At 42.6% G+C, this 19,805-nt stretch overlaps 1 protein-coding gene across 5 annotated transcripts in view; it reads right to left on the reverse strand.

Annotated features, from left to right (window-relative positions):
- Window positions 1-19,805, reverse strand: part of LOC134966638 (arylacetamide deacetylase-like 4) — a 185,860-nt gene that overhangs the window by 21,032 nt on the left and 145,023 nt on the right. For 4 of the 5 annotated variants that reach the window (XM_063943535.1, XM_063943532.1, XM_063943533.1 and 1 more), the window contains one exon: window positions 14,648-19,521. The exons of the other annotated variant lie outside the window; for it this stretch is intronic. In XM_063943535.1, the coding sequence (XP_063799605.1) occupies window positions 18,750-19,521 (772 nt within the window). In that variant the 3' untranslated portion in view covers window positions 14,648-18,749. Of the gene's footprint in view, window positions 1-14,647; window positions 19,522-19,805 lie in introns of those variants that run through there. 5 annotated transcript variants of the gene reach the window in all.

Genomic DNA, 19,805 nt, shown 5'->3' on the forward strand with positions numbered 1-19,805 from the left:
CAGGTATAATAGCTTGAATAACCCTGCTGGGCGGAGCTTGCATAAAAGTCAATTAAATCCCGCCTTTCATGTAATAATCAATACACAGGTATAATGGCTTGAATAACCCTGCTGGGCGGAGCTTGCATAAATGAACCAGAAGTACCAGCATTCTTCAATAGCAGATAAATGCATTAACTTCTACTTTTACACTGCTGGGCGGAGCTTGCATAAATGAACTAAGAGTACCTGCATTCCTTAATAGCAGATAAGTGCATTAACATCAACTTTTACACTGCTGGGCGGAGCTTGCATAAATGAACCATAAGTACCTGCATTCCTTAATAGCAGATAAATGCATTAACATCAACTTTTACACTGCTGGGCGGAGCTTGCATAAATGAACCAGAAGTACCAGCATTCCTTGATAGCAGATAAATGCATTAACATCAACTTTTACACTGCTGGGTGGAGCTTGCATAAATGAACCATAAGTACCAGCATTCCTTAACAGCAGATAAATGCATTAACTTCAACTTTTACACTGCTGGGCGGAGCTTGCATAAATGAACCAGAAGTACCAGCAATCCTTAATAGCAGATAATTGCTTGAGATATATGCACATTAGCTCTAACGGAGCCTACCCCTATTACTAAACAGAAGGGGTGCCTACCCCTTATTAAATATATATACTGCGGGGCCCGATGAAGGGGAGCCTACCCCCTATTCATTAAACAATATGCTGGGGCACTGTGGACTTAAGGGGAGCATACCCCCTTCAATAATGTCCCCAAATGCAGTTACGCAGCGGAGGGCATAAATGTAGGAGAGCCTACCTCCTACCGACCAAATGAGAGAATAGGGCACTGACTAATGAGGAGAGCCTACCCCTATATACAATATGACCCCAATGCAGAGTTTGGCAGTGGAAGGGTTTACTACATGGGCAGAGTACCGCAGCAGGAGGGCATTGAGGTGGTCTCACCAAAGTTGCGGCATCTCTGCCACCTCTGATCCGGCTCCTGGATGTTCGGCGCCACCCGGGATGCTGAGCACCGGGGATGCGCCCTTGTGAGGAGAGTGCCGTCCAGATCCACTCCGTCTTCTCCGCGCCGTCCTCTCGAGTCTGACTCTTCCCCTCTACTCCTCCAACCCTGGACAGCCCCCGCTTCCCACGCTGTGTGGCCCCAGATAAAGGGCTTCAGGTTCCGACGCCACCCCCGTCTTTCAGGATGACTGGCTCCCGGGCCCCAGCAACAGCCCGCCCCAGGGATTTTCTACCCTGCAACCCCAGGGGGCCAATCAATGAGGGGACAGCTTTCCCGGGTAATCAATTGCTGAGTGAGGGGGCTAAAATTAGCATACAGTGGCGCCAATTTGTCCATGACCAAAGTTGCCAGGGATCTAATACACAGCCCATGTTATTCTATGGGCTATGTGATTTTAACCATTAATTAGGGGCCATATTAACCAAAGAGACCTTTGTATGTTTAAGTGACTAGAGAAAGAAAAAAAAACTATACCTCCCTATATGGGGTATTACATTCCACCCCCCTAAAAATTATACATGTCCTCACGTATGGCTTTCCCTCACAATAACAAACTTTCCAAATTCCAGCTAACCAGTAAATTTACACATTTGATTACCATGAATATTCGTTACTACAATTCTGTTCTTTTCATTGTTAAATTTAGTCTCTGTACCACAGAGGGGGGATTCCCCTAGTGCTTCTTGAGGACTGTCTGACCTCCTCATCCTCAGTCATTGGTTCTGGGGTTGTCGCTGTGTCTCTGGACCCGTTCCCTGGTGTGGGACACCCAACTGACATGGGGAACCCATTAAATCACAGCATATCCAGTGGATTGCTATATTGCTGGTCTGCAGGGAAACTTAACCTCTCTGTCACGGGGCATCAGAGTCCAGAACGTCCAAAATGGGGGTGGTGCAGAGACGCAGGCGATTCTGATGAACTGTATTTTGCTGAACTCCATCTGTAATCCCGTATGTTGTTAGTTCAGGGTTTGGTCTTTCGGCCACCAGATAGGGAACCTCCTCCCACCATGAGTCTAATTTGCTGCGTCGGGCATTTTTTCTAAGCCACACCTTGTCTCCTACTTGCAGAGGTTCGGCATATGCTCACTTGTTGTAGCAGCTTTCCTGTTTGTAGTGAACATCCTCCATTCCCTGTTTAACTTATGTTTTAGCTTCTTCAATTCGCTCTTAGTGTTCTTTTACCCAATCTCCCCTGGGCTGGTAGGCGTCGTCAGTTGCTGTGGGTATGTCTAACTGCAAATCGGCAGGAAGCCTCCCTTGTTGACCAAACATCAAATAATAAGGGGTATACCCTGTGTTTGGTGTTAATGTACAGAAATGTCAGCTCCGGTAACAGACTAGGCCAGTCTAGTCTCCGCGGCAACGGAATGGCCCGAAGCATGTTTATTAGGGTTTGATTTATCTTCTCACATAGACCATTGCACTGGGGATGGTATGCCGTTGTCCTCATTTTATGACACTGGTAGAGCCCACACAATTCCGCAAATAGCTGAGATTCGAATGCCATCCCTTGATCAGTTAAATTCTGTTCCGGGTAGCCGTATGGTTGAATGAAGTGTTTCCAGAAGGTGACAGCTGTAGTATTTGCCGATAAGTCTTTCACTGGGACCACGACAACAAACTTTGTGTAATGGTCTATGATGGTCAGGGCGTACTGATACCCACTGCGACTTGCTTCCAATTTGACATGATCAAGGGCCACCAGCTCCAGAGGTCGGGTACTCACGATGGGATGAAGAGCAGCTCTCTGTTTTTGGTCTGGAGTCCTCTTCAAGTTACAGTATTGACATGACTGGCACCATTTTTCCAGATCCTCCCGTAGACCTATCCAGTAAAAGCGGGCTCTTATTGTGTTTTCTGTTTTCTGACACCCAAAATGTCCTGATTCATTATGATATTTCATCAGGATGCAAGGTGCATGGGTTCGCAGAATCACAATTTGCAGGGTAGAGTGATGGGTCTTTGAAAGGATGGACCGACGCCGAAGAAGTCCTCCCTGTATCTGAAATTTTTCTCTCAGCCTCCAAAGTTTCACCAATTCAGGGTCAGCCTTCAGTCGACGGTCTCTGCTAAGTCCTTCCTCTAAGTTAAGTAACTGTATTAGTTCTCGAATGATAGGACTCTCTTCTTGGATCCCTTGCCATTGTCGGCCTCCAAAGTGCCGCTCCTATTTTCCACTTCTTGTATCATTTATAGAGTCCCTAAGCATCACAATTAGTTGTTGTTGGCTATCACTTTCAGGGATAGGGGGTAACTCAACTTCTTCCCAGATATCTTCTACTTTATTCTCCAGCTGCAACAGTAGCCGGGACAGAGCGTCAGCATTGTCGTCCTGCCTCCCTTTGCGATATTTGATTGTAAAGTTGAAATTCGCTAACCTTGAACACCACCTCTGTTCTAGGGCTCCCAACCATGCCGTCTGCAAGTGAGCAAGTGGGTTGTTATCCGTGAAAACTGTAAATTTCGAGGCTGCCAGATAATTTTTGAATTTTGCAGTGACGGCCCATACTACGGCGAGAAGCTCTAACTTGAAAGCACTGTAGTTACTATCGTTCCGCTTGGTTTTGGTTAATCCTCAGCTGGCGTTTGCGATCACCCTTTCCTGGTTTTCTTGAACTTGAGATAGAACTGCTACCCCTGGTAGCTGGCATCGGTATATAGGTGAAAGGGTTGCTCATAATTTGGGTAGGCCAGAAGTGGAGCGCTTGTTAGAGACGACTTTAATGCTTCAAATGATTGTTGTTGTGTTTCTGTCCAAGGAATTGGTCCTTTCGGGGCTTAACGTACTCTTGACACCCCTCGAAGAAGGCCGAAGAGAGTTTTTGATGAAATTTTGGATGAATCTGCGATAGTATCCTGCAAAACCTAGGAATGCCCAGATGTCTTTCAGGGTTTTGGGAACTGGCCACTCCTGTACTGCCCGAATCTTGTCCAGGTCGGTGGAAATGCCTTCGGCACTAACGATATGCCCAAGGTACTGTACGGATTTCTTTAGAAGATGACATTTAGATGGTTTCACCTATAACCCATATTTCGCCAACTCTTGGAAAACTTCATGGAGATGTCTTAGATGCTCCTCATAAGATCGAGAGAAGATGATGATGTCATCCAGGTAGAGCAGGACCATGTCAAAATTCTTATATCCTAAACAGTGTTCCATGACCCTTTGAAAAGTTCCTGGTGCGTTACACAACCCAAATGGCATCCTTACAAATTCATACGGCCCATAGGTGTGATAAAGGCGGTTTTCTCCCGATTTTCAGTGGCCACCGGTATCTGCCAGTATCCGCTGGTAAGGTCCAAGGTAGAGAAATACTTTGCTGAATTAAGTGCAGTCAACGTTTCCTCAATTCTGGGAAGTGGATATGCATCTTTATGGGTAATGTTATTCAACTGGCGATAATCCACGCAGAAACGTAGGGAACCATCTTTCTTTCACACCAGTACCATTGGGGCTGCCCACGGGCTATAACTCTCTCTAATGACTCCTGACTTTTTCATGTCCTCCAACATTTTCTTGACGGGCTGATACATCGCTGGGGCCAGAGGCTGGTGTCATTCCCTAATTGGTGGATTATTCCCGGTAGGAATCCAATGCGTTATGGTTTTCACACAGCCAAAGTCCTCGGGTGTTTGACTGAAAGTTGCCTGATTCTTTCAGACTACCTCTCCAATATTCTTTCTCTGTGTTCCTCAGGAGTGTCCGGTGTGCCTATCTCGATATCTTTCCATCATGGAGAGTCATCATCTTCTTGTATACCCTGCACTATTCAGGAACTTAACTGCGTATCTGAGCCGGGCACGGGATAGATGTTCTGAAAAGTTACGTTGGTCAAGGTAGCAACTGCCTGATTGCGGTAAAGGTATATAGGGTTGGTCAAACGGGTTGAGGAAACGGATTGGCAGCTTCCTTTTTTAACTTGCACTATGCTCTTAGCTACAAGGGCCTGTAAAGATGTTTTCCGGTAATCCGGTTCGACTAAGGCTTCATAGTCTCGTCCGCCAGGGCCGATTTTGCTTTTACACCATAATACGGTTTCAGTATTTGGTTCCAACGCGACAGCATGGTGTTCGGCAATTCTCACTTTCCCCACATGAACACTAGCGCTTGTGAAATTCTGTTGTGCTCGGAATGTTTTCATCCCTTTCTCTAAACCCCTCTTGTCCTGCGCTGAGCATACCTCCACCTCTCCTTGTAGAGCATTTACTAGTTCATTAGGGCAGTGTTGCAATACGCTCATTCCTAGTATAACCGCTGGCACCCCCTTCTCATCTACGTTAGTGATGATGCACCCCTGCTGACGTAGACAGGTGTCACCTATCGAATATCACACTCCCAGTAACCACGGCATGGAATTAGCTGACCATCGCTGGCCAATAAGTTCAACCAGTTCGGAGGTGGTGGGATGAGATCCGCATCTTGCCAATGTTCTCAGAACTAATTCCATTGAATTGTCGTTACTTGCGATCCGGTATCCAACAAGGCCGAAATCTCTATTCCATTAATACATATTCCCAGACTGGGGCATTGTCCTACGTACTTCATCCGGCTCATTTCTCTTCTTGGACCTAATTGTTGGAAGTCTCCCGAGGGTCGGTCCGCTGCCGCGGGACTTCCGAGTTTAAAGCTTCCGATCGGCACTGTCGCTCTACATGACCACTTTGTTGGCATCTACGACAAATGGGTCGCCCCTGTTGATTGAATTGATCCATTGGGCGTCTTCCAAATTTTGCTGAGGATTTCCAATTATCCCCGTGTCAGGTCTCTAGGTTTGTCTGTCCCCGGCGGGGGCGCTAGTGGGTCAGTGTTGGTCTGATGGATAAAACGTGGAGGCAATATAATAGTCCTGCGCATAGGCGCTGATGTTTTATTGTTACTTTGCAGATCGGATAACAGTATAAACAGAAAACCGGTAATGGAATGACAATGGTTGATAACTGGATTTAAATAGCTGAGGTCTCTTGCAAATGAAATGTGAAACCACAAAACTGAAGGCAGATGATATAACTAAAGTCCAATAGTACTTGATAGCACACAGTCTCGGTATAACGTAAGATAAAGTAACTTGAAAGGCAGAACTCCGGTATGTATGAAAAACACTCAGTCTCTATAAAGCACACAAGTCCAAATAGTTTTACTAGGCTCAAGCAGGAAACAGTCTCTAAGCCATCAATAGTAATACTGCTGAAATGCACAGATGGAATACAGATAGCCAGTGTACAAGTGAGATGGTAATACGAACACCTGAGGAGAGTCTCTGCTGCTGGTGATTGTGGCTGGATGGAATTGGAGTCCGGAGTTAACAGGAGAGCTGTGAGAATGAAGACTGGAACAAATGGAAGTAACCACGGGGATCGCTGGAAACAGGAACCAGAAGAACTTAGGCACACGGTGTGTGACTTGTTGTCCGAGGCCATGTGAGAGAGCCACAAGCTGGAAGTTATACCTCCTGCCCAGCAGTGATTGGACACAAACTGCAGGCGGAGATACAGAGCTGGATTGAACATCAGACTCAGCTGCGTGCAGGTGTCATGGTAACGTCCACACAGGCTGGACATCGGCACACCGCAAAACCCACACAGGACCAGACTCAGGAGTACTCAGCAATGTGAAATAGAACGCTCGCGGTTACTACACCCATGCAGCCGCAACTGGGGCCAAGACCTCCGAAAGCCCGCACACCAGCTCACTGGTAAGTGAGACGTAGCAGAGCGCCGATTCCTGACACCCCGAAGGACCCTGGCGCAGGTCTCCAATTCCCTTGCCGCTCTGTTCTCCAGTTTCCCGGGGTTTCTTGTTGCCGATCTTTCCATTCTTTAACTTCTCGAGTTAGCTCCGCAACTTGTTTGCTTAGTACGTCGATGGTACTGCTTGCAGCAGAATGTTCACGTTGTACGTTGGAGGTTACATGTGGCCGGGGTGGGCATTCTCATTTGTCGGCACTAGTTCCCAAGATCTTTATAGCAGTCTCTTTAAAATCCAGAAAGGTTTCATCTGGCGCTTGATTCTATAACAACTTGAGCTGGGACTAGGCACTCTCTTCTCTTATCCCATCAATAAACTGATCAATCAGGGTTTTGTCTACGACCCAGACTTCCTCGGTATCCACTTGTTGGATAGCTTTCAACGCTTCTTGCAGACTAAAAGCAAAGTCTCGTAATGATTCCCCATGTTGCTGCGTCCTAGCGTAAAACCACGTCTTTAATTCAGAGAGGGTCTTGATCTCGAATATCCTCGTCAATGTCTCAAAAATTTGATCCACCATCTTCTTCTCCCGGTCAGGCCATGAGTTGACTTCCCTTAGAGCGGACCCCTTTAATTGTCCCTTTAACAACTTTACCTTTTGACTTTCAGTAAGGGAGTATAGTTTAAACATCGAACTCAATTTTGCTTTAAAGTCTTTAAAATTTTCAGTCCCTCTGTTTTCCACCTCTCCAGAGTAACAGGGAAGCCAGGGTGCGCAGAAATAGTAAGGCATGGTTATCAGGGTCAAAACGTTTGCTCCCTCCTGGGCGCTGCTACTGCTTGAGACCTGTGATTCTTTATCCTTTGTGTCTGTGGGAACTGGCTTGCCAGAAGTCTTTGATCCTGTTCGTGACGCCAGAAAAGTTATGTAATTCCCCAGTCCGCGGGTGTGCTACAGGTCTCGAACTTCAGCTGATGGTTCTCCGATACCTTGCTGCTTCCAGCACCACGTGACAGAGAGGCAAGCGTTAAAGCTCCCTTTGTGAAGCAGACACAGACTGGCACGTAATGTATACAACACAATTTTATTACACTGACAACATTAACAGGACTCACTGAATTAATACAACAATTACCAAAGTAGCTCAATGAATTATCTCCCTAGGCTAATGAGCAAGTAAGACAAGCGGGCGTCTCTATAATGCACAATTTCGCAATAACCAGCATTGACACTTTAGCAAGTATATTGCAGGAACAGGTGAGCCAGCTGGTGTCTCTATAAAGCACAGTCTCGTACAACCAGCATGGACACTTTAGCAGGTATATTGCGGGAACAGGTGAGCAAGCTGGTGTCTCTATAAAGCACAGTCTCGTACAACCAGCGTGGACACTTTAGCAGGTATATTGGCTTGAATAACCCTGCTGGGCGGAGCTTGAATAACAGTCAATTAAATCCCGCCTTTCACGTAGTAATCAATGCACAGGTATAATGGCTTGAATAACCCTGCTGGGCGGAGCTTGCATAGCAGTCAATTAAATCCAGCCTTTCACGTAGTAATCAATACACAGGTATAATAGCTTGAATAACCCTGCTGGGCGGAGCTTGAATAACAGTCAATTAAATCCCACCTTTCAGGTAATAATAAATACATAGGTATAATGTCTTGAATAATCCTGCTGGGCGGAGCTTGCATAACAGTCAATTAAATCCCGCCTTTCATGTAATAATCAATACACAGGTATAATGGCTTGAATAAGACTGCTGGGCGGAGCTTGCATAACAGTCAATTAAATCCCGCCTTTCACGTAATAATCAATACATAGGTATAATGGCTTGAATAATCCTGCTGGGCGGAGCTTGCATAAATGAACCAGAAGTACCAGCATTCCTCAATAGCAGATAAATGCATTAACATCAACTTTTCACACTGCTGGGCGGAGCTTGCATAAATGAACCAGAAGTACCAGCATTCCTCAATAGCAGATAAATGCATTAACATCAACTTTTCACACTGCTGGGCGGAGCTTGCATAAATGAATCATAAGTACCAGCATTCCTTAATAGTAGATAAATGCATTAACATCAACTGTTACACTGTTGGGTGGAACTTGCATAAATGAACCATAAGTACCAGCATTCCTTAATAGCAGATAAATGCATTAACATCAACTTTTACACTTTTGAACTTGACAAAAGCACTTGAAACTGTTGATTCCTGGTATACCAACTACTAACTGTCTTGACTGTGAACCAAGAGATTGTGTGATTGTTCTTACGCTCAGGTTGCCTAATAGACAGGTGGGATTGACCTACCAAGTTTTGTTGACAGCACGATCCCAGTGAAAGTAGCCAAGAGAGAGACTTGGGTCCACGATTCCCATCGCAGGAAAGTCGGTAGTCCGGAAGGAACTCGTAAAGGGAGTGAGATCGCAGAAGTATCACCCGAGAGCCTGTTCCGTGAAGTCTGAGAGGCGGCACTGTTGAACACTACCTGAGCGTACTAAAGAATTGCAGAAAGACCAGTCGTTGTAATGGATTTGCTATGGGCAAGATTTGTGTTCTATCTTTCTTTTTCCCCTTGACAAACATTCTTTTTTTCAGGACATTTATTTTTGTGAGATTTTCATGAGTCGAGTGTGGGACTGGAACTGGTTCTGGAGAAAAGAGTGATGTCTTTATAGGATCCCAGGATCAGCCTATAACTTTGTTAAAGCCAGAGAAAATCAAAGGTCTAGTAGTTACGGAGTTCGGAGGTAACGTGATATGCTATTGTCTGAGGAAAACTGTATTTTGTAGTTATTGTGACCCCGTAATTGAAGATGAGTGCATCCAGAGATGTCAGTCTAGCAATAAGGCAGCATTTGATAGACATCCCTTGAGTGATAACCACTCATTAGTGGGTAAGGTCTTAAACCAAACGGAATGTTGGATGTGCTCACAGGTACCTCTAAGACCAAATAATGCAGGATTAGTGCCATATTCTTGAGAGTTAGCTGAGGTACTTGAATTACACAGAGGAAGGAGGGGGGGGGGGACACCGGTGGACAAGGAATATAATATCACAAGACCCCCTAGTCTTAAGATCCACCAGTACCATAGATAAATTCCTGGTATGTTTCAATCTCACCAATTTAAGGAAATCAGGAAATTGGGAGGTAATCAGGAACAATCAGACAATGGCTATTCACACATAGCAGATAAAGAGCTCATTAATATATGTGGAAGAAAAGTTTGAGTGATTCTCCCCGAACTCCGAAGGTTTATGTTATCTAGGAAGGACACTACTAACAACCTCGGGCCTAGCATACGTTCCAGAAATGGAAACAATGTTCAGGGAGTGAAAGGAATATTTACCATGAAAAATTTATATGTCCCTTTCACGATTTGTCTGTGTTTTCTCCGTCTACCCAGCAAAACATCTATCGAATCCGAACATCAGTGTACAAAGATGTAGGTACATGTGTGTGTGAAACGTTCGTTCAAATCAGACATTATAAGCCATAGCACTGTCCCAGCATACTCTATAGGTTGAATGTCATCCCACACCCAACCAGTGGTCCCGTGACCGCCGAGTGCATATAGAGGATGTCCCTCCTCCTCCGTCTTCCCCAAATATGGTCAATGTCTGATTTGTGAAATGAATACATACGTGTGTCTAGGTCACTGATTATGTGTTTGAAATATTTTTCTTCTGTTAATAATTTATGGCGGTTATTGTTTACTGCCAACAAGTGGACTGTCGAAGTCAAAAATATTACATACACAACCAATACAAACTCCAAACAGATGAGTCGCTGTGCGTGCGAATGCACGCAGCGTGCAAAGCGATATATGGTAGCATACACATTCACACAGACAAGCCATAAAGATATATTCAACACATATTTCATACCACACATAAATTAAACATGTCAAGCACCAGACATTATAATGTTTTAAATTATATAATGGAGTATAACATCATGTATATGTATTAATGGAATGGAACAAGATAAACATGTCATGCTTGGTGTCAAAATAATCAGAGGAATGTGTGGATTAATTTGATAGCTGTGGTTAGGTTGTAGCTCATTGCAACAATTAGTTATGATTAAATGTAGGAATATGAAGCCACAATTCTAATGACAAGAAACAACATTCCAAAGCAAGCATGTGGGCAGGAAAGCAGTGGCCAACCCCTATGATGTCATCTTCAAGGCTGGACATTGCTTGCATATGAACTGACCAATAATACATCATGAATGAGAAAGTTCCCTCCCCTGGACCAATAACAGAAGACTCCGTCCCAGACATGTACTCCCCCAAAATACACAGGATATAGGTGATTCCAGTCACACAAGAAGTTCTGTTTGCTGTTTTTTCTGCTGTGGCAGTTGCTGTTGTTTGCTGTTGAGGGAGAGCTAAAGATGGAGACGACTGTTCACTGAGCATTGAGAGAGAGGGAGAGATGGAGGAAATGTTCTATGGGAAAGGGTAATGTATGTATGCTGGCTGTAACTGTATGGATTCTTTTGGAACAACTGCTTCCTCTGTAATTGTAAATCTGAAAACATATATATACTGTACATGTGTTATACTGTATGCATATCCTTTTAATATTAAATATATACATCACTGAGCATTGGAACGCAGACAATGGCCCTCATTCCGAGTTGTTCGCTCGCTAGCTGCTTTTAGCAGCATTGCAAACACTAGGCCGCCGCCCTCTGGGAGTGTATCTTAGTTTGGCAGAATAGCGAACGAAAGATTAGCAGAACTGCTACTAAATAATTCCTTGCAGTTTCTGAGTAGCTCCAGACCTACTCCTAGATTGCGATCACCTCAGTCCATTTAGTTCCTGGTTTGATGTCACAAACATGCCCTGCGCTCGGCCAGCCACTCCCCCGTTTCTCCAGCCACTCCTGCGTTTTTACCTGGCACGCCTGCATTTTTTAGCACACTCCCTGAAAACGCCAAGTTGCCGCCCAGAAACACCCACTTCCTGTCAATCACACTACGATCACTCGAGCGTTGCAAGAACGTCGCTCGAGCTTGTGTAAATCTCCAAAGTTTTGTGTTAAATTACTTAGCGCATGCGCGCTGGGTACCATGCGCATGAGCATTTTCCACCTAATCGCTGCATTGCGAAAAACGGCAACGAGTGAACAACTCGGAATAACCACCAATGTGTGCGAGTGCTTGTTTTCTCTTAAAGGGATGTTGTGTTTGCGACATACAGTGCACTTTTATTGTATATTTTAATAAGATGCGCCTTGCGTTCATAGCATATATTAACGCTGGCATTATAAATATTTATTAGAAATATATTTGAACTTAACAACACACTTATTGATTTTAGCACTAGGAACTTATGTTTCCAAAGAGCCGTGTTTTAATAGACAAACCAGATGCGCTGGAATGCGTGGAATTCTGGGTGTATACTGGTACACCAAATGCGCTGGAACGCATGGACTGGAACTGGGAGTATAGTAGAATCAACTGATAGTATCAGCACCCCCCCCCCTCAATGTTAGCCGCTCCCCCTATGACCAACCGATGACAGCCGCAATTAGCCGCTACCCCTATGACCAACTGATAGTATCAGCACAATCCCCCTATGACAGCCGCATTCAGCCGCTACATCACTTCCACTCGATAAGACTGGAAGTAAGACGGGTGGAACGCACGCCTTGCCGAGTGGAACGCATTTAACAATAAATGCTTCCACAAGCAACAGGGAGTCAGTTACATACCCCCGATTCCATTTTAATGTACAATGCACACAAATACACATTTAGGGCCATATGAGATAGGTATAGTTAAGGAACAAATATGTTTTTTCAGAAGTTACACTCCTGGAACATACAGGTGTAAAAGCCCAGGGTATATAACCCCCTCTGATTAGAACAGGCTTTACTGCTGTTCAGGAGAGCCATTCAGTCTGAGAAGTAAGTAACAATGTTGCTATTGCTGTAGAAGGCCGGGCTGTCACATAGATGTTTGTCCACAATGATTGTATAATCAGTGATGGTTAGATTAAGATTGTGAAGGTTTTTGATTGATGTCTAAAAATATTATCAATAATTATTTCCGGAGGACTTGACATATATGTGGTAAATAATGGTATAAATACCACACTTAATGGGAGGAAATTTTAGGATACCACTACATACTCTCATATGTAATTATATAAAAAGGTGTTACATGATGGTATTATTTCTATTATAGGCTTGATCAACACAAACGTGATTGTGGACAATAGTGAACTCAGCATTATTGTTTTACTATTGCATTTTCATATTGGTATGTATATAAAAATAATCCCTTGCTGGATATAAATCCATTTTCTGCATTCTTGATACATTGTTTTCTATATCCCCCTCCTATTCATGTGTTATTCCATCTGATATCCATTTGATTATAAATATGGGCAATTTTGTAATTATAATGACTGAGAAGTATGGATAATATGGATAGTAACAAACTTTGAATAGCTTATAGTCACATTGACATATAATGGATATAATGAAGTTATAGAGGTCAAGCCAATATAACCTCTATTAGAATTAAATACGTTGGATATCTCTTTAGATCCCCTCCTTTTTTATAATTCACTTCATTTAGTGATATGGTTCTTCCAAATTTTTTACTGTGGGAGCAGCGCGACCATAAGATTGTTCACATACCCCATAGAGTTCTTCAGATCTATTTGGTATATATACAACTACCAATTTATGATGTGACCACAATAGTTTGATTTGTATAATTATTCATACTATCTATACATTTGTTATCTAGATATGAACCCATGATGAAGTCCATTTGGACGAAAAGCGTTGGGTTTAGTTTGGATGCGAGATCATCAGACTTCTATTGAGAGACTCCATTGGATTAAGGAACTCTATATATATTTTACCACCTATGGTTTTGATGTCTGTATTTTAATGTGGATGCAATTGTATCCACTGCGATTCATTGTTCAATGTTAATATGTGAATAAACTGAAGTTTGTAAGTAATTGTGGTCACAATTTGGAGGGAATCCTATAAGAAACAACATTGTATTATAGCTCCCTTGGACATTTTATTTTATATATATATATATATATATATATATATATATATATATATATATATATATATATACACACACATATATTAGAAGACAATATCCTTATCTTGCGCCAAAACAGGAGCAGCACTACAGGAAAGATCTCTGTTGTTAACTCTCAAATATACATAGAAAAAAACACAATTTCCAAGTATATTCCACTGTATATTCGTTGAATGTTTATTCATAAATTCTTCCAAGATGGACCCAATAGGTATAAACTGCAAATTGGAGAATTCTTAAAGATAATATTTCCCGGGGTCCTGAAACAGATATCCCCTCACCAGAGAATCACCCAAACAGGAGAATAAAAGCAGTTTAATATCACCACAAAGCGTGCTTTATTCTGTCTACGTTCCTCATGAACCCCGAAACGTAGACAGAATAAAACACGCTTTGTGGTGATATTTAAACTGCTTTTAGAGGTATATTTACTAAGCAGTGATAAGAGTGAAGAAATGAGGCAGTGGAGATATTTCCCCATAAACCAATCAGCAGCTCTGTATCATTTTATAGTATGCAAATTATAGATGTTACTTCAGTGCTGATTGGTTGCCATGGGCAACTTCTCCACTGGCTCACTTCTCCACTCTTATTACTGCTTAGTAAATGTACCCCTTAGTCTCCTGAGTGCTGCCTCTATCCATACTCTTGCATACTTAGGGGTGCAATCCCCTTAGGAGGGCACCGGAGCACAGACAGACCTGGGTTGGTAATCGGAGTACAGGGGCATTTGGATCTGATATATATATATATATATATATATAAATATAGAATCCTCATCAGTGCCACTGATGAGGATTCTATATTTACTGCTGCCAAACAGTTATGAGGGCACCGGACCAAGCTTTGTTTTTCTATGGGAGTGCCGAGCCTATGCTGGACTATATATATATATATATATATATACACACACCACCGTTCAAAAGTTTGGGGTCACTTATAAATTTCCTTTTTTTTTAAAGAAAAGCACTGTTTTTTTCAATGAAGATAACATTAAATTAATCAGAAATGCACTATACATTGTTAATGTGGTAAATGACTATACTAGCTGCAAACGTCTGGTTTTTAATGGAATATCTACATAGGTGTATAGAGGCCCATTTCCAGCAACCATCGCTCCAGTGTTCTAATGGTACATACATTGTGTTTGCTAATCGCGGTAGAAGACTAATGGATTATTAGAAAACCCTTGTGCAATTATGATAGCACAGCTGAAAATGGGTTTGCTCGTTAGAGAAGCTATAAAACTAGCCTTCCTTTGAGCTAGTTGAATATCTGGAGCATCACATTTGTGGGTTCGATTATACTCTCAAATTGGCAAGAAAAAGAGAACTTTCATGTGAAACTCGACAGTCTTTACTTGTTCTTAGAAATGAAGGCTATTCCATGTGAGAAATTGCCAAGAAACTGAACATTTCCTACAACAGTGTGTACTACTCCCTTCAGAGAACAGCACAAACAGGCTCTAACCAGAGTAGAAAGAGAAGTGGGAGGCCCTGGTGCACAACTGAGCAAGAAGACAAGTACATTAGAGTCTCTAGTTTGAAAAATAGACGCCTCACAGGTCCTCAACTGGCAACTTCATTAAATGGTATCCACAAAAACGCCAGTGTCAACGTCTACAGTAAAGAGGCGACTCCGGGATGCTGGCCTTCTAGGCAGAGTGGCAAAGAAAAAGCCATATCTGAGACTGCCCAATAAAAGGGAAAGATTAATAAGGGCAAAAGAACACAGACATTGGACAGAGGAAGATTGGAAAAAAGTGTTATGGACAGACGAATCGAAGTTTGAGGTGTTTGGATCACACAGAAGAATATTTGTGGGATGCAGAACAAGTGAAAAGATGTTGGAAGAATGCCTGACGCCATCTGTCAAGCATGGTGGAGGTAATGTGATGTGATCTTTTTTATTTGGAAGGGGAGTGAAGATACCTTGGAGCAATTTTTTAACTATCTTAATTTGAATACAGACAACATCTTTTTAACATTTGAAAGTAGTAAAAAAAAAAACTATCAATTTTTTAGATATAACCATTTTTATTGAAAATAACAAGATAGAAACAAAAACTTTTGTTAAGCCGACTGACTCAGGGGCCTACATTAATGCCACCAGTTGCCACCATTCCAATTGGTTAAACTCCATTCCGGATAGTCAGTTTACGCGCTTGAAACGCAATTGTACTAATTCTGCACTCTATGAGATTCAAGCGGAGGAGATGAAGTCAAAATTCAAGGCTTTCGGGTACCCAATCGAAAAGATAGAGAGTGCTTGAACGAAAGTGGCAAAGCTTGACCGCAAAGATCTCTTACAACCAAAAAAGAAAGAGGAAAGAGAAAAAGGGTCACAATATGACTGGACCTTTATTACTTCATTTAATAGTCAACATAGAATCCTAGAGAAATCCCTCAACAAACATTGGGGGATCCTAAGGAAAGACCCTATCATTGGTTCAATATTGCCAGAAAAACCCAAGTGCATTTTTAGGAAGGCTCCTAACCTAAAAACAAATCTCGTGAAGAGTGCACTACCTGCTAAGAAACCTATGTGTACTGTAAAATCAAAAGGTTTCTTTCGATGTAGATTATGCATCGGTTGCAAAAATATATCAAGCAACAGTGGGAAAATAACAGAGGTAGTGATTAATGATAAAAACTGCAAAATAACAGATTTTGTAACATGTAACACTGCCAATGTAATATATGCAATCGAGTGCACATGCAATTTATGGTACATAGGTCGAACTTCGAGACCTCTTAAAATTAGGATTAGTGAGCACCTAAGAAATATTAAGAAAGCACTCACGACTCATACGCTGTCTGAACATTTTAGGGTTCACCATAAATGTAGCGTAACTGGGATTAAACGGTTTTGCGGAATCAAGAATGTAAAGAACCACTGGAGAAAAAAAGATTTGGCAAGCCAGTTGGCTAAAGCAGAAATGCAAGCCATTTAAGAACTAGGCACGTTAAAACCAGGCGGCATAAATGCCGACTTTGAAATCAAATGGTTTTTAAATTAAAGTTTTTTGGTGTTGATATATGGTAAGTCTAGATCTGATGTATTTAGAGTTGTTTTTTGATCTGTTGTTTTTAAGATTTGTGTATATTTTAAAGTATTTCAAAACTACTTTTAGATTGCGTCTCCATGACAACAAACCTGTCCGCCCCGGAACGCCCCCGGAAGTGACGTGACGCTTCAAAACCTCTGGATGTTTTATTTCTATCAAAAAATACAACTATAATTTGAGCAAAGCCAGTAAAGACCGAGAGACTTAATGAATCATTGAGAACGAAGCACAGGTGAGCGGACCCGCGACTGTGCTCGGGGATCCGACATTACCATGGCAACCCGCTATACCGGAAGTGACGTAGCGGGAGTACCGTGCGCAGCTGGAGGATGCTGGGACTTGTAGGAAATTTATGTCTAGACGCATACAGCTACGCACGGAGGCAGCTCATTGGACATGGACAGTTTAAATAGTGTTAGAAACAGGAGTAAGGCATACTGACACCTTGATAAAGACCCCAGTAGGGGAGGAAATGCGTTGGTGAAGGAGGCATCTCAGTTCTAATATCCTGAAGGAGAACCTGTATGGAATCAGCAGCTGGGACGATTATGAGTGGCGTTTCCGGGACTTCCACCATACCTACATGCTGCTTTTGAACTGTCTAAACCGCAGTTCCACCAAATTTGATAAACCTCCATTGTATCTATTTTGACTGAGAAGCCTACCTGTCTAATATGCCTTTTATACAGACCACTGGATTACATTGTTTTTATGTTGTTTATTATTAAAAATTGTATTACACTATATTCTCTTTCCTACCTCTTTGTTGTATATGCAATACGATGGGGATGATTTGAGAAGAACAAATGAACTATTGAACAAACAGAAGCGCTGGTTAAGTGGTTTTCTCTATTTTTTTGTTTATATTGAGGTAATGTGATGGTCTGGGGCTGCTTTGGTGCTGGTAAAGTGGGAGATTTGTACAAGGTAAAAGGGATTTTGAACAAGGAAGGCTATCACTCCATTTTGCAACGCCATGCCATACCATGTGGACAGCGCTTGATTGGAGCCAATTTCCTCCTACAACAGGACAATGACCCAAAGCACACCTCCAAATTATGCAAGAACTATTTAGGGAAGAAGCAGGCATCTGGTATTCTGTCTGTAAGGGAGTGGCCAGCACAGTCACCAGATCTCAACCCCATTGAGCTGTTGTGGGAGCAGCTTGACCGTATGGTACGCAAGAAGTGCCCATCAAGCCAATCCAACTTGTGGGAGGTGCTTCAGGAAGTGTGGGGTGAAATTTCTTCAGATTACCTCAACAAATTAACAGCTAGAATGCCAAAGGTCTGCAATGCTGTAATTGCTGTAAAGGGAGCATTCTTTGACGAAAGCAAAATTTGAAGGACAAAATAATTATTTCAAATATATATCTTTCTAACCGTGGCAATGTCTTGACTATATGTTCTATTCATTTCGAAACTCATTTGATAAATAAAAGTGGAAACGACGAAAATTGTCTGGGTGACCCCAAACTTTTGAACGGTAGTATGTGTGTATATTGCTAATTTTATTGACAGGGCTCCCACAAATTTGTTGCCCAGGGGTCCCCACAGACCTTAATCTGGCCCTAGAATTGTCCATGTACCATTCACATCGAAGAGTAGGGCAACCTCTTCTGTGAGCTAAGTCTCTTTGCAGCCCAGTCCTCTTTAAGGATGACTTTAATTATACTCTTAAATGTGCCTGCATCCCATCTCTAGAGTCAATCATGTGCTAGAGTCAATCATGCTGGTTGTGTCTCCTTTTCTGGAAGGAGACACAGCCAGCACGTAATCAAGAAATGTGAAAAGGAACATGGCTCCTACTACAGTACCTCTGGCCAGTGGAATGTATACTGAATTACAAGAATGAAATATAACATAATTACTCAGAGATTTTTTATAAAAGTAATAACATTATCTAGAGCCAGCTTTCCAGAAGAACAGTTAGGTCGATCAAAGAAGCTCATGACTCCATGGGATCCATCTTTAACATGGTACCAAGTGACCGGGATTCCGTTCTCTTCCAGGCGTCTCTTATAGAGTAATCCTTCATCCCGCAGAACGTCAAACTCGCATGTTAAGATGTACGTTTTTGGTAGAAGACGAATCACAGATTCCTCAGCCAGCAGCGGAGAGACGTGAGGTTCAAACTCTCGTTTGACTTTTTCATAGACTTCGCTTTTAAAGTCGGCCATCTTGTGGGGTTTGTAGCCTTTGGCCTTAAACTCCTCAGGAATGTTATCAATGCTCAGCAATTTGCTGAGTTTCATTCTCATTTCAGGAGGAACATGACTGCCACACATAACTTCTTTACATACATCATCGCAAAAACAACCTAGATACTGCAGTATGCCGAATACAGTGATCTCTGTGAGCAATGGGGGGACCATGCCATTTTGCTGGTATGAAGGCAAATGGCAGTCAATCATCTGGACTACTGGGTATATCAGCACCTGAGCCAGAGGCTTTGGAAGATCTGTCCTGCTCACCAAGGTTTGGCAAACGGCAGCCGCTAGATTACCCCCTGCGCTATCTCCACATATTACAATGGAGCAAGAGTCCACTCCATGTTCCTGTGCAGTCTTGAAAAGGTGAATTGTGGCGCTGAGGCAATCGTCAAATGCTGCTGGATACCTGTGTTCTGGAACTAGGCGGTACCTAAAATAAACATTAGCCATAGTCATTAATTTTCTGTAACCCTTTTGCTGCCAAAATTTTTGGTATATATTTTTAAATATATATTTTATGTACAGATGTATCCTCATATGTCTATAATGTCCATATGCTATGAAGTCGCATCTTTTACGCACGTGCCAGATCACCTCATAGCACATTCAGTCACATTGTGTTGTACGCCAGAGATGTAATACTACTTTCAGTCCACCAGATGTCATTTTTCCTAAACTGCACTGCACATGCATCAAAGAGCCAATGTAGATAAT

Source organism: Pseudophryne corroboree, chromosome 10, assembly GCF_028390025.1.
Source record: "Pseudophryne corroboree isolate aPseCor3 chromosome 10, aPseCor3.hap2, whole genome shotgun sequence".
Classification (NCBI taxonomy): domain Eukaryota; kingdom Metazoa; phylum Chordata; class Amphibia; order Anura; family Myobatrachidae; genus Pseudophryne; species Pseudophryne corroboree.